The sequence below is a fragment of the Hydra vulgaris genome, chromosome 08 (genome assembly GCF_038396675.1).
Source record: "Hydra vulgaris chromosome 08, alternate assembly HydraT2T_AEP".
In the NCBI taxonomy this organism is placed as follows: domain Eukaryota; kingdom Metazoa; phylum Cnidaria; class Hydrozoa; order Anthoathecata; family Hydridae; genus Hydra; species Hydra vulgaris.
Genome location: NC_088927.1, coordinates 6,557,501 through 6,573,809, shown reverse-complemented (window position 1 = coordinate 6,573,809; position 16,309 = coordinate 6,557,501). Strand labels below are relative to the sequence as shown.

General features: G+C 28.0%; 1 protein-coding gene across 2 annotated transcripts in view; it reads right to left on the bottom strand.

Annotated features, from left to right (window-relative positions):
• Positions 1-8,196: 8,196 nt before the first annotated feature.
• The window catches only part of LOC100197844 (meiosis expressed gene 1 protein homolog), an 8,210-nt gene continuing 97 nt past the window's right edge, over positions 8,197-16,309 (bottom strand). The window contains exons 1-4 of one of the 2 annotated variants that reach the window (XM_065802980.1): positions 16,249-16,309; positions 13,432-13,549; positions 12,371-12,438; positions 8,197-8,364 (exon numbers count right to left, since the gene is read on the bottom strand). The exon at positions 16,249-16,309 is cut by the window's right edge and continues 97 nt beyond it. In XM_065802980.1, coding sequence (XP_065659052.1) covers positions 8,236-8,364; positions 12,371-12,438; positions 13,432-13,534 — 300 coding nt within the window. In that variant the 5' untranslated portion in view covers positions 13,535-13,549; positions 16,249-16,309 and the 3' untranslated portion in view covers positions 8,197-8,235. The remainder of the gene's footprint in view (positions 8,365-12,370; positions 12,439-13,431; positions 13,550-16,248) is intronic. The other variant, XM_065802981.1, reaches the window with a different exon arrangement.

Here is a 16,309-nt window from a genome sequence, read left to right as displayed (position 1 = left end):
CTGAGTCATACTTTACGGATGTCCCCTTATTTTATCAGTAATTTGATTTTATGTGTTTTGTAAGATTCTATTGTTAAATTTAACGGTTAAGTAATTTGAACGGCTGTAATTAACATTTGTTTAAAACCATTCTTCCAAGAATTATAAAATTATAAGAATGATTTATTAAATTATAAATGCTACACTGTATGTTTTTCATACATTTTAAAATATTACTATCGACATAAAAAAACCCAAAGATTTACGAATTGCTGAAACCGGGCAGCTATTGGCGTTTTTATATAACATTTTTTCATTAGAATTGTAACTAGTAATTATATAAAGATAAGTTGTTAACAAAATAGACCCATGAGGGATGCCGTCAACAGAGGTCAGAGGAAATGTTTTAAAATAAATTGAGTCTTTTAAAAACAGTAAACAAAAAGTAGTAATGGGTATAGTTCTATCAAATTATTGTTAGATTTATGGTAGCGCACCGTAAGGTATGAAGTCTTCTTCTTTTTCTGTCATATACCAATAATTTTCCCAAAGTACCTCAATCATGAAATTCTATTTAAATAAAAGTAAAATCATATCTGTTTTAAAAGAAGATAATAATCTAATTAATTTAAGAGGCCGTGGCGCAGTGGTTAGAGCGCTTGCTTTAGAAACAAGTTATCCAGGATTTGAAGCGAGCTTTGGGCATATTTCGCGCAATCGGTAAAGAAGGAAGCGTAAGTTTTGTGGCCAACACAGTGTTATAAAATGGGTTCTAACCTTGACTTTCTGACCCGAGAAAACCCTTTTGTGGAATGATAGCCCACACTATGGGGATCACTTGGATATAAGTATTAAAATCAGATTACAACGTCCTGGCAAGTTATTGACAGGGCCGTACCGAACGACAAAGACGTGGGGGGGGGGGATGAAAATGAAAAAAACAAATTTTACCGACAAGATTTTTTTTCTTTTTTTTTTTTTTTTTTAGAAGCCAAATTTCAGTTTTAACCGACATAAACCATAATTTTCGAGTTTTCCGTCAAAAACCGACAGAATATAGTACAAAATAAAGGTTATTCCAATAAATATGAACTAGGGAAACAAAAAGACATATTCTGAGAGTTTATCGTGTATCTAAAATGAAAATTATGCTTTAAAATAAATATTCTAATACAAGAAAAAATCGTTCTAAAATGGCTCTTTTCACAAGCAATGTTTACTATTAAAGTCCACAAGGCAGCATTGCAACTTTTTACTGTATTCAGGATGATGGTTAGGCCGTTTGTACCTTTGCCAATGCACTTGAAAGTTGTGATGCATTGCCTCTGTTGCTTGTTCTGAGTAAAGTCCGAGAGCTTGGCCGTGTTTGTCAATGAAATCTTTCACATGAAAAAATACAGCATGAACCTTGGGTGTCACAGAAACATTTTTCAGTGCCACATAAGCCACTCTGAAAGCTTCAATTTTTTGTACATAACTTGGATCAAGAACGCATCCAAAACAGGCAGACACTACTGCATTGAATTTTCAAAATACATCAACTAATGGTATTGCAGCATAGCATGAGTGTTTCTAGACAATAGATCGAAGAAGATCAATATTTTTTAGCAGCTTCCTGCACTCATTTCCTGCAAAATGCCCTCCATGATAAGGCTGTTGTTTAATGTGCAGTGAATCAGTCCAAAGAGTTCCTTGAGGGAAAACTTTTAGTAGGGCAGCAAAGAGATGATTGAAAACACCAATAAGGAGATGCAACTCCATTGGCGGTATGAAGTCCAAAACTAATGTGCTACCAGCAAGATCAAATACAGGAGAATGAACAACATTCATGTAATCACGAGCTCTTTTGATGTTTGATCCTGCTGCATTGAAAAGTGAGACTTTCTGATCAAGAGATTGGAAAGTTCTTAATTTTCCTTGATTTAAAAGGTCCTTTGCACTTGACTCACACCAGGTGCAGGGGTGTGCACTTGAGTGTGCTTGGAGACCACAAATTATATTTGCCAGTTTTAGGTCACAGGACAAAACAAAATCTTGGTCTCTCATATTGATCAATTCAAAAATTTGAGACACATTTGAGTAGTTTTCTTGCAGGTCCTCAGAGACAGCAATAATAAGTTGCCGCTTAACTCCAGTGTCCTTGAAAAACTTGTTTGTGCAATTGAGTTTTGCTGGGGGAGTGTTAGGTTCACGATTTAATTCAATAATTCCAAGGCTTACTTTCAGGAATTCTCCCCCACCGTCAATTCCAACTTTCACAATATGATTGTTTGATGTGCTTCTCATAGAAATGAGTTCATTTTTAAGCTCTTTGAAGTCCTTGCAATGAATGACAGTCCTTCCACATCCAGCATGATCTTTAATCAATGAACTTTTTATAGTCTCAAAATTGTAAAGTGATGGGAGATTGATGTGTTCTCCAGAATCCTTTCTTCTTAAACAAGAACGACACTTTTCACAAATTCCTAAACTCATTACTAAAATCGATCCTCTCATTGAGTATTGTTTGGCATTTTTCTTTTAGGAAAGGTGTCAGTTCCCTCTGACATTTACTGAAGCAAGGAAAACAGACAGTTTTCCTGCAGTCTTGGTGGTTTTTTGCTGTATTCGGCATTTTTTTGTAAAATTAGATGTGCGCAGTTTTGCTCTCGTGAATAAAGTAAATAAATCATGCCTTTTCCCGAAATTTTTATTTTCTCGAAATTTTCCCGAAATTCAAAAACTGTCTTATTTTCACAGTTAAAAATAATTTTTATGAAAAGTTAAACAGAAAAACAGAAGAATAAAAAAATATTATATTTGTTTGGTAATAAAGGAAGCTTATCTTCTTGATATCTTTTAATTTTTCAACTTTTTTTTATGTTTTCATAAAACATAATGCTCTTTATGCTACAGTATGTTTGTTTACTTGAATTTAAAATTATATCTTACTGTAAAAATGCAAAACAAGCTGTCATTTCGAATGTGTGTGTAATCAATAAATTCAGAAAATTTAAACATCAATAACTTGCCAGGACGTTGTAATCTGATTTTAATACTTATATCCAAGTGATCCCCATAGTGTGGGCTATCATTCCACAAAAGGGTTTTCTCGGGTCAGAAAGTCAAGGTTAGAACCCATTTTATAACACTGTGCCAAGTACCCTTTCACAGTGCTCTCTGACAAGACCGTTAGGTCTTTTTGGGGCACGTAAAAGCGTTTAAAAAATTAAAAAAAAAGTTTGCAAAAAGACATTAGTTTAATTAATGGAATGGTTAAACATATTGTTAATGGATTTTAACATAAGTAAACGCATTATCATGTGCATTAGAAGAAAATGTTTTTTTTTAGTTAATCTACAGTTCTATAACTTACAATCACACTTTAGCGTAAACTGTAAAAGCAGCACATAACTTAAAAATCAATAAAAATACCAAAAATATTGAATACCTTTGGAAAACTAATCCTCAAAAATTTTGGAATAATATCAAAATAATCAAATTATCTTTAAGCACTTGAATTCTTACTATAAATAAAAAACAAGATTGAAAGGAAATTTTATAAGAATTTTTACAAAACTTTAATACGTCTCGCAACACTCCAATAATTACTTACAACAATTATGAATACCCTCATATTCCACAACTCATAAATGAGTCTAATGAAATACTCTTTTCAACATTTGACATAAAAGAATTCTTAAGCTAGGTATAGAAAGTTGCACGATTCCTGTGGAATTACTGCAGAGCATCTTACAACAAAATCTTAGGAAAAACCTCCTAATATAGCTTTTGAATTTTTATAATAATATCTATAACAATGGAGCTGTCCCAGAGTACTTATCAACTTCCATTATTGTTCCATTGGTAAAATCTTGTAAAAAAATCTCATGATAGTCCAGGTAACTATCGCGGAAATAATATTATACCCATTTTGACAAAACTCTTCGTAAATATTATTAAGCAAATATATCTGGAAATATCAGATAGCCACTCTCATAAATTTGGTTTCAAGAAAAATAGTTCAACACTTCGTTCAAAATTCCTTGTGAGTGAAACAATGAAACACTACAATAATAATAACTTTTTTTTTTTTTTTTTTTTTTATACATGTTTTATTTTACAACTACAAAGTAATTACAAGTTACCAATCACTGATTGGCAGTAAAGATATACAAATTTAAATCATAAATATAAAGTTCAAAATATACGAGGTAAATAAAAATATAGTTGCTTACAACTCCGAGACATGAATAAAATAAATACCAATTACAACAAGATAATAACGTGTAAGTAAAAATAATCCGAGAAATATATCTCTATATTACTCCAATTAAAATAAAAAATACAATAAATAAAAATAATCTGCTGATTTTTTGGAGGAGAGTTTAGATGTTTCACTATAAGTTAATTTACCACATTTCAAGATAATGTTAGTGTATAAATATGATAAAAACAAAATTTGTGTAAGATTGATAAGAAGAAATACTTATTTGTAGTCATAGGAAGCTCGCAGAAGACTTAAGTCAGTCTTGTCATACACATAAAAAATCAGTTGCATACGTGGTATATATGTACGTGTTACATATATACCTTGTTATTAATATTATTTTTATAATTGATTTTTATTAAAAGTTAAGTTACATTTATTTATTTATTCAAATTTAAAAAAATTCCTTACAGTTGTTTAATTTAATTATTGTAGATTTTAGCTTTTTTTTCAGAGAGTGTTCGTTGTTTAAGTTTAATAGTGGTTCGTTTCTGGAAACTAATTTGTTAAATAAATAGGGACCACGATATGTAACTGAGAATTTTGAGAGTCTTGTTGTTTCAAAAGGTATCTTAAAGTTGCCTGTTGCTCTTGTATTGTATTTATTTATATTGTTTTTAAAAACTAATCAATATATTTCTGTAGTTTAGATGCAAATAAGGCTTTATGGTATAAAGATCGCGCACTACAATCATTATACCGTTATAACAAGGTTGAAACTTTTTTCCAGTGAGAAAATCCAGGTTTCGCGTTTTTTATAAAATCCTGACCCGAAATTTTTAAGTGCTTGAATATTGAATTCGTTTTTAATAGTGTATAAGTTATAACAAATTTTGCTATAATATATTAAAAATGATTATTTAATATAATAAACCTATTAAATTATGTACCTATCGCAAACTATTATAATAAAATGAGTATGACCGATTTAAATAAATTTTAATAATTCGGGTCTTGATTAAAAAAAAAACGTGAATTCTGGATTTGCTCGCTGGAAAAAAGTATCTACCATTTTTTATCATGCATTTTTTAATAAAAACTCCTCTCAGCATATCAAAGTACAGCAAAAATAATCTACATTTCTTCTTTAAAATTGATGACATATCTACGGTCCTCATTCAAAACAAACTAAATCTGTTTACCAGGCTACTGAGCTATCTGACTTGTTTTGCCCTGATTTTAACACAACTATTAAAGATTAATACGGATAACCACTTTATCAACTACTAATGCTACACTTTATTAACTAAGTAATGCTAATTTGCAACCGAATAAAGCTAAACTTCGTCCAGTGTTTGATAGAAGGCAAAAAAATCATTGCCAAACGTCCTGACGTAAAAGTTAAAACAGCGGCAATTCTAAACCAGTCCTTTGAATTCTGGAATATCAAATAATTATTTTGCCTAACTTCGACTTACCCTAACTTATCCTGTTTTTAAAAAGAAATTAAATCTCACTTCATAATCAAAGATGTTTAAAAAAAAAAAAAGGTTCATTCTCTCTATTAAAAATACTTTTAAATTATCATGTGATGAAATGATGTTTTGTTGTTTAAATCATGTATGTTCAATTTTTATTTTATACTTGAGTACAATTTATATTCATTTATTCAATTTTTTGTGTGTTATTTTTAAATAATTTTTTTTGTAAAAAAAGCGTTTTTATGTTATTTTACTTACTCTCTTTTCTAACAATAAAATCTTTTTTTTTTTTTGATTTTCTTTTAGAAGCATTTGTATTTGTAAAAATGTAATTTATATATATTACATCGAATGTTAACAAAATACTACAAAAAAAAAAAAAACAAAAAAAAAAAAAATCAAAGAACCAAGAATCATATTTAAAAACTTGATGGAAGAAGATATTCCAAAAAATATCTAAATTAAACTTCAGACTGATTGAATAAACTATTAGTTTTATACACTTTTTACCAGTAATTTGATTGACAAAATAAATAAATAAATAAATGAATAAATAAAATATAACAATCAAAATTTCTTTAAAAAAAAAAAAAAATTTGAACTTGACAGGTGTAATAGTGCTGTTAAATTTAAAATTATCAGATTCAAGTAAATGCGTGTAAAGCGCAAAGAATTTTATTCATCACAAGAAAAAGATTAGACCATACCTAGAATCACTGGTTAGAGCAGAATCTAGAATCACAGGTTAGACTACACCTAGAATCACTGGTTAGACCACACCTAGAACTTGCTGTTCCAGAATGGAGTCTAACTAATAAAAAAATCAATTATCTGAAAAAGAAACAATTCAGAAACTTATTCCAAGACAGGAAACAAACTTAACTAAAACATTTAAATTATGCTGAAATGTTAACAATGTTAGTTTTCACAACACTAGAAGAAAGTAAGAGATAAACTTATTGAGTTTAAAAAAATATCATTATGATACTATGTTGTAAAGAGCTTCATAAAGCTTCTTCACAATGTATAAGAGACCATTCGTTAAAACTTGAATAGAAATTTACAAAAACAACTCTAAGGGACAACCTTTTTGCTAGTATTACCTGTTTAAAATAAATTACCAAGGTTCCATCCGCAAAAACATTTAATTATTTCCAAGCTAGACTAGTAAACATTTTTCAATTTCTGTCAAAGTATAAATTTTCAACTTTATGACAGTAGTCGTTACCGCAATTTGTATTACTATATCTAATAATTTGTTTTATAAATTTCTTGCGGTTTAAAATTAAAATAATGCAATTACTGGTAATAACATAATTACTGGTAACGGCATACTGTTAAAACAAACTGTACTAATTGAACATAATTGAACTAGTATAACTTGACAGTTGTAAACAAGCTCTAGTTTAGCTTAGATCTAAAGGTGGCAAGCTGACTAAAACATAATTGGATTACTTGAACATCTCAGTAGCTATATAAAAACCTGCTCCGATTATTCATTAACAACACAACTATGGATCAATTCAGTTCTGGCTCGCCATCCGCGAATTTTTATTTTATGGTACATGCATTATTTGATCACGATTTGTAATTAACCTTCATTAAAAAAATGAAAAAGATGACACGGGCTTATCTAGACGTTTCCACTAATGTCTGTAATTTGGGAAAATACCCATTTTTAAGGAAAGTTAAAATAAGCACGTATAAATCGTGTAAATGTCAAGGTTATTCATTTATTGTATAAGTTGTGAAATGAGGTAAAACGAGTCCTTTAGGTGAATTTTTTAAAATCTTTTTTATAAAAGATATAAGATAAATAAGTATACTTAAGCATCATTTGTTGAAAAAATTTTATGATTATAAAACAAAACTTTATGATTATAGTTGCAGCTTTATCTAGCGCTTACATCAGTTTTATAACTGCATTAGAAAGTTTTTTTAAATTAATTGCAGTGTTTAAAACTTTTTTTTCTACAAAAAACGAAACTTAAAAAGATTTGTAAGTTCATAGAGGATTGTCATGGAAATAGCAATAAATAAGATAGTTTTACGTTTTCAATTTTAGCAAAGACATATTTATGATAAAAGTGAGATTAGAGATTGAATTTAGTCTAGCACTACAACTACTGCGCCACTGTAAATATCATAGAGATAATGATGAATATAATAGAGAAATGATTTGGGAAAGGTATTACAATGCAGATATGGAAAAAATATATATTATAAAAGCTGATAACCAGTGACAAAGCAAGAGACCATAAATTATTCTAACAGTACAATTAAAAAAAAAAGGGTTTTAATGAAGTACGGAAAAAGTTGCATATTTAGTATCGTGCTTTTGATTTTTGGGGTATTCATTACAGTATTTTTTAGGTATAGTGTTACCGTACTTAGTGATATTTATTGTAAGTTTAAAAGCGTTTAGAAAGAAATTTGTATTTTTTTTCTAGAAATAGAGCCTATAGCAATATTTTCAAACAATAAATTCAATAGTAATATTTGACAAAACCTGAAGATTTAAATTATTACAATAAACACAAACAAACATAATGATCAACATCAAATTATAAAAATGTTGAAAAGTGTTTAGTACGCATACAATTTTGTTCTGTTGACATCTTTTTCAGTGCATTCACGGTTCTTATTATAGTAATAAAATGTTCCGTCCCGTCTCTCCAATTTTTTCACATAACCACTTTGCGGCCAGCGGTCGATCTAGGAAAAAAAAAATAATAATATTATAAAATGTCATTAAAATAAAATGTCAATAAACTTCGAAAATGAATAAATGAAAGCGTAAACTCAAAGAAAAGTAAAATTTTAAATAGAGAGAGTAAAATAGAGATTATGAAGATTTCCAAAACAAAAAGAATGAAACGAAGTTATTATTTATCTACATGAGAGTGAATAGAATTGTAAAGTGCAAAGCTAAATAATTTACACTTTGATCTGAATAAAGCATATTGGTTGAGTGAATTAGCCCTATTGGTAATGAAAAACAGATTTTTAGTTATTTTAAAAGTTTAACTGAATAGTACAAGTAATAAAGTAACATCTTTTAAGTTTTTTCTGCGTAGTGAAATTCAAATTATAAATAAAAATATGAAATCATTCGTTACCCTCACGATTCTTAATGTGGATGTCTATGATAGCAGGATAAAGCATTTTTTAAACTCGAAAATACTTATCTTGAAAAGACGTTAAGGTGGCACATAACTGAAAATAAGTTTTTTTTAAATAATCAAAATTGTAATTTTTTTTTTTGATGAGAATATATTTATATTAAAATAAAATAAAAAAATAATTTTTTTTTAATTCTACAATCCACAATGGCCAAAAACGTGTTGTAAAACACGTGTTTTTAGCAAATCTTCAAAACCTAATAACTTGATTTTTCCTCAACAACTTGAACTAAAATTTTGAACATAGTTTCCTAGCCATATTTCACCCTTGACCGTGGTATTTTTTGTGATTAAAATTATTTTACAAAATATTGCATTTTTAACAAAATCATCTAATATATATTTGAAACATCAATAAATCCAGCACTTTAAACGTTAATATTTCACTTTTTATAGATTTTAATTAAAATTCTGAGAGTTAAACTAAGTATTAAATTATAATAAACAAATTCTGAAAATTTTATTATGTAATAAAGTTTCGTTAATGAGAAAATGTGTTTCAAAGTTTAAAAAAATACATATTGCCAAAAAAGCAAAAATAAGAAAAATATATATAATAAGAACATAATAGTTATCAAAATCCACCTGTAACTATCACTTGTTTCTTTTATTTTATTAAACCATGGTTTGTGATTGTATTTTACTGTTTTGAATTCATAAAAAGTCAAATGTTGGATGGTTGCTAAGGCGTTGTTAGGGAATTTATTTTTATATGTCATCTACTAAAATGCTATTAAATCAACTTTTACATCATTTTTAAGATTAGTTGTTTTTGTATATGTTGAAGGAATGATTATAGAATCAAAATACCAAAAAATCAGAAAATTGATTTTTTTCAAAAAACTTACTTATTTTCAGTTGTGTGCCATCTTAAATGCATCAGGCTACTGTTTTGTAGAAAACTTCCTATGCAAAGACTTAACGGGTAATCAAATTCTATCTGTTAACAAGCTTCACACTCCTTCTTTATCAATTAGGCTGGCGTAGATGTATTTATGATTTACTTTTTCCAGCTCAGAATGTTGAATGCTGGTTCTTCTTGACTTAATTACTTGTGTCTCTGTTTTTATGTCTAGACAAATCATTCTATTATCTCCTAATGAGAATACAGCTTTAAAATTTATTTTTATGGTTCTGAGGCCGGTTAGTAGTCAGGTTTATTAAAATCTGTGATAGCTCTAAGAGAGGCTTATTCCATTAACAGCTGTAAAATATGAGAGCACTAGCAGTGCGATGTTGCGCATGGATAATATCCCTGTTTGTACTTTTGGTATGTATTGTCGAAGCAATAGTCCAAGCAGTTGCCTAATATTAATTACTGTATAATAGTGTACTGAGTGCTATCTGTGCTTTAAGTCAAGTTCTTTAACCAAATTAAAAAATGACTACAGTATCAAAAACTATAAAATAAAAAATCATCATAACCAATATTTGTGGCCTTCGAAGTAACTTTTCTTCTGTTGAGTCTAACCTCTTGCAAAATTCACCAGACCTACTTGCTCTTTGTAAGACTAATTTGAGTTCAGCTTTCTCACCTTGTTATTTTAGTGTTGAGGGTTATCTTCCTTTAATTTAAAAAGACTCTAATAGTCACATGCTTGGCCCGGACATTTACATTCGTAAAAATTCACCTATTTGTTAAGAAACTAGATTAGAATTTACAGACTATTTTTTTATGTGTTTCCGTTTAATACCACTTTACTCTATCTCCTTTCTCTTTGTTTTATACTATAAAATATACTATTTTATATATGCGGCATCTGTTATCTCTATTTTCAAAAATTCTGAAAAAAGATCCGAGACGTCTTACTACCATCCGATTAGTCTTCTTACTATCATAAGCAAGGTTTTTAAGTATTTAATTAACAAACATTTATTCTCTCGTCTTGAATCTAATAACTTACTTTCTGAACATCGATATGGATTTCAATCTTCCTGTTCTACTGCTGATTTGTTAACGATAATAACCAATAGGTTTTATCGTGCATTAGATAGATGTGGAGATTTTTGATATTTCTAAAGCCTTTAATAAAGTTTTGCATGCTGGTCTTTTCCATGAACTATTTTTTTACGGTGTACCAGGTAACATCTTTAAGGTTATAAAATCCTTCCTTACCAATTATAGTATAAAAGTTGTCCTCGATGGACAGTACTCTTTTTCACTTCCTGTAACTTAAGGGGTTCCTCAGGTTTTATCTTTGGTCCAATACTTTTTTTTATTTACTTGATATGAAGCCAACTCTCTCAGGTTAATTGGAGGGAGCATTTGTGCCTAAAAACGATCTCACTTTTGCTACAGCATGGAGCTTTTAGTGGCTGGTGAACTTTAACTCAGATAAAACTCACTTTTTTTTATTTAATCGTTACTGCAACAGTCAAGATCTTCCTATACTTTTAGGCGGTAATGTAATCGATGAGTCATCTACTCTTCATCTTCCAGGATTAACTCTTACGTCCAATTATTCTTTGAAACCATATATTAAATCCATTTCAAAGTTAGCATCTGCTAAGATTGCATCACTTTATCGTACTCGCCACTTTCTTACTCAGGATTCTTTTTTTTATCTCTTTAAATCTCTAATCCGTTTTTGAATGGAATATTGATGTCATATCTAAAGTGGATTTTCAAATGATGCGCTTTCAATAAATGATCGTCGTAATAATGTTTCTCTTTCTCTTTCCTATAAATACTATAATGGGCGCGGTGACTGTTTTTAAGTTCTCCAAAATTCTTTTTCGTCTAATTTTTTTCCTCAAACTTCAGTCCATTGGATTTCGCTGCCTTCATCTTGTTTTCCTGATTCATATAATATGCAATCTTTTAAGCTGTCTGTTGATCGTTATATTGGTTTTTAAAACTTCATCTTTCTCTTCCAGTAACTTCTAACTCTAATAGTGGTTGCTTGCAGTCTTATTAGAAGTGAAGATTTTTAAAATAAATTAAAAAAAAAAAAAATTTGCCTCATAAAGTTTTTATTTTTATTTTTTTACTATTTTGTTACTATTTATTTAATAAATTTTTTGTTTGTGAGATAAATACTCCCCTACACATACCCCCCCCCCCTTATCACTAGGGAAGGCCCTGAATGCATCTCAACCTAAGTGTTTTATGAACATAAAGCTAGTACTGGTTACTCATTCCTTTTTAGTTTCACTTAGACAACCTAGAAAAATAATGAATTGTTTTTTAACCATATAGATAGCAAGTTATCTTTTTTTATCAATTCTAAAATTTACGCCAATATAAGTGCATTAGCAAAACCAGCGTCAAATAAAGTTTTCCATCTATATTATACAACTTACTTATCTGTAAATTAAATTTTGAAGTATCTTTCATATCATTGTGCAGACTATTTAAAAATGTATACTTTTGGACTTGTTGGAAAATGAATAGTTGGACCACATAAACTCTAACATATTATTTTTTATTTCACCAACAAAAACAATTACTTTTTTAAAATAAATAAGGATTTAAAAAATTAAGCTTCTATGGTTGCTTTTTTATATACAATTAAATAAAACTAAGTATAAAAAATTACCTCAATATCCTTATTGATATGCTGATACTCCTTAGCATCTCTATATCCAGCAACTTGAAATCTATATGCTAAATTAACAATCATTTCATAAAGTTAACAATTTTAAAAAAAAAGCTGTTTAAACTAAAATTCAAAGTAACTTTTGTTATAAGTCAAAAAGACTGCCTTATTGTTGGACTTGTGAAATATTTATTAAAAATAACTTTGAATATAAATAGAACTAAAATTAAGAAGTTATAAAAAATACACATTTAAAGATAAGTTAAATACGTCAGAGTTAAATGCAATTATAAAATATTTGTCAAAGAGAATGCATAACGTAGTAGTAGCAGCAGCAGCAGTAGTGGTACTAGTAGTAGTAGTAGTAGTAGTAGTAGTAGTAGTAGTAGTAGTAGTAGTAGTAGTAGTAGTAGTAGTAGCAATAGAGCCGTGTCTAAGCTTTCTGAACCCCCCTCCCAACTTTTGCTGCTAATCATTAGGAATGGGCCAGCAATTTAGCGGGCTATTTGAATATTTCGGGGCTTTTGTGCAAATTTAAAGAGTTTTTTTTTTTTTTTTTTGGTTTTATCTTGTGAAATTTTTTTTATAATTTTGGGGCACTAATGGTAAGTTATTTTAGGTAGTAGTTATTTTTTTTACAATATAATATATAAAAACGTAATTTAAAAACAACCAAAAAAAATAATGCCTAAAATGTTATTTACAATATTAGTCTTTCCACTAGCTTTTTAAGAAAATCATCTAAAGGCTCGCGCCCTAAAGCTTTTTTTTTAATCATTAACTCCAACTACTGCGATATTCTAACTATATAAGGTAGTCTGGTTGCTTTTGTTGAGTAAAACAAAAATAATATTTGAAACATAAATCTTGACAACTAAAGCTGCTATGCGGAGAAACAAGTTAAGCATGGTACATCCATCGACGTGGTGTGTTCAAACATCTATTTGGTTGTTATGAAACGCTATTCCACTACACCACCACCATATAATATATTTTATTCCCACCACAAACTAGATAAAACTAGTATAAATGTAAATTTATTATATTAAAGTAAATATTACCTTCCTCAACTTGATCATTCCATTGCTTTGGTCTGAGAATAGATTTTGGTTGTGGCGCCGTTGGAAACTCGCATTTGCTTTTACGTTTCTCTATGCTTGTCATTATTTTAAACACATACTATTTAAAAAGAATTAAAAATAATCAAAAGAGGCCACAAATCTCAAAACTTATATGAATTAAAAATATATTTTACTTAATTGTATGAAAAAAAACGGGAAAAAAGGAAACTGTATGTGAAGGAACGGTAAAAGATAATGCATATTGCAAATCTCTTTTGTGAACTTGAGTCTTTAGTTATTCATAATCATTTACCAAATGATACTATTTATGTTTAAGGCTAAGAGTGTCTTATCTCTAGCCACATTTTAATGTTACTATAATAAAATTTCTCAAAAAATCCTACCAAAAATTTTAGAGAATAACTTCCCATAACCCGTCTTGAAATAATCTCTAACCAACTTTAATACAGTCAATCGTTTTTTTGAAAAGATTTTCTTTATATTTTGAATAGAAAACAAGACCTTGTCTCAAACTTCACATTGGAAAATTTAAAGGCTGAATCAAAATGGAATTAACTTAATATGGACTTACTAAGTTAGATTTACTAGATTTTGAAACATCTTTTTTGAAAATAATTTTAAAGGGTTAAATTAAACAAATAACATTAAAATTAAAATCATTTCTTTAACTTTTGTTAAAGGGGAGGTGGGGTTCGAACTACTGATCCTTTGTTTCTAAGGCAAGTGCGCAACCACTGCACCACGACTACTATATATATATATATATATATATATATATATATATATATATATATATATATATATATATATATATATATATATATATATATATATATATATATATATATATATATATATATATATATATATATTTGTATATATATTATATCATCTTTACTTATATAATATAAATATAAAATGTTTATATAATATAAATGTAATATAATATTATACATTATATTTATTTATATATATATATGAAACGGTAAAAATATTGCTAATCACAAAAGTATATTAATTAATCATAATTGACATTTTGCTAGAAGCCAAAATAAAAAAGCCTAAACTTTTGCATTTTTTAAAACTGATTATATCTCAATTTCAAAAATAATTTGTCTTTATAATCCTTAATATTTTTCTTAAACAAACTTTGTTATTGCTATTTTATCTAAAATAAGTTTAATCTAAAAAAAATAAGTTTAATCTAAAAAAAATAAGTTTAATCTAAAAAAAATAAGTTTAATCTAAAAAAAATAAGTTTAATCTAGGCACCTTAACAAATAATGGTTTAAGAATAACTATTAGAGCAAAGTACAACATGAACAACGAACCAAGTGGAAATAAACCTTTTTACGATTTGCTGGTCAGATTTCTTACTTTGAAAAGTTTCAAATTTAATAGTTTTTTATCAAGAGCATAATTAGTGTCCTTTTTTTTAAGATTATATTTCTTCAACGTTAGAACTATAGAGGTGAGTTATAATGAACAACTTGTAGGGTGATGCATATCGACATATAACAACTCGTTTACAGGCCTTTACTGCTAGAAAAACAACTGAAAATATTTTCTTAAAGTATTAAAGAAAGTCATAAATATAAATTTATTTTGATAAGTGCGCAAAGACGAATCAAAAAATTCGGCTAAAAAAATATTGAGTTTTTCATGTAAATTAAGTTCATTAAAAAAATTATCTTAGTTTTAAAAATCTTATTAAAACCCATGAAATTACTGAAAGAAAAAAAACATTTAATTGTGTAAGAAATTCTAGAAACATAACTAAATTTTGAAACTCGTTCAAATTAAGCCAGGGGTTCCCACTAATAAACTTTTTAATTTAGGTCTTTTTAATTTAGATCTTTACACGTTCTTAAAAGAAATGACCGGTTATTGAAATGCCCTGATTATTGAAATACCCTAAAAAAAAACCCTGTTGAGTTATTCTCTTTAAATATGGAAAAATAAATTTAAAAAGCTGATGCAGTAATCATACGCTTGAAGGTAGGAAAAATTCCAGTTTGCTTTAAAGGTATAATACTTTGAAACATTTCTTGAATTTTACTTGAGTTGATAATTTAACTTGTTTGTAGCAAAGTCACTAAACACAAACTATCAGTTAATTTTAGGATAAGAGAAAGTGCAATCAGCTTAAATACTTTAAACAAGACGAAAGATGCGTTAAATGTTTATCCGTTTGAAGTTTTACAAATATTGCGTTGATGTATTTAAACGAGTTGGATACTTTTCAAAAATTAGACGAAAATATTTAATAGTAAATGACAATAAAGTATCTTTTTTAATAAGTTTTGAATTTCTCAAGTATCTGCGTTGTCTTGAACAAAATGTTAATTAAGTATAATAGCATGATAATAGCATAAATAAAACACAGTTATTTGAACGATTTCAAAAATTTGGCAAAATTTTTTTGAAGAGAGCGGTGAAATTTTTGTTTCTGCTGTTTTGAAAATAAGATTAAAAAGAAAAAAGTATTTTTGCAAGAAGCAAAGTGTTTAAAAGTTTAAAACACAATTAAATACACTCTTCTCCAAAACTAATATAAATATATATTTTCTGGAGAAGTAGGGGGAGGGGGAGGAAGAATTCCGCTCGGGGTCTCAAATTGCAGTATTAATTGTGGATATATATATATATATATATATATATATATATATATATATATATATATATATATATATATATACATATATATATATATATATATTTGTGTGTGTATATATTTATTTGTGCTCAAATTCTCTATGAACAATTTTTTATGGCGATAAAAATAAAAATACTTACGATTTATTTTAATGCTAACGAGTAAAATGCTGAAATTTGCTAACCTTGGAATAACTTCGTT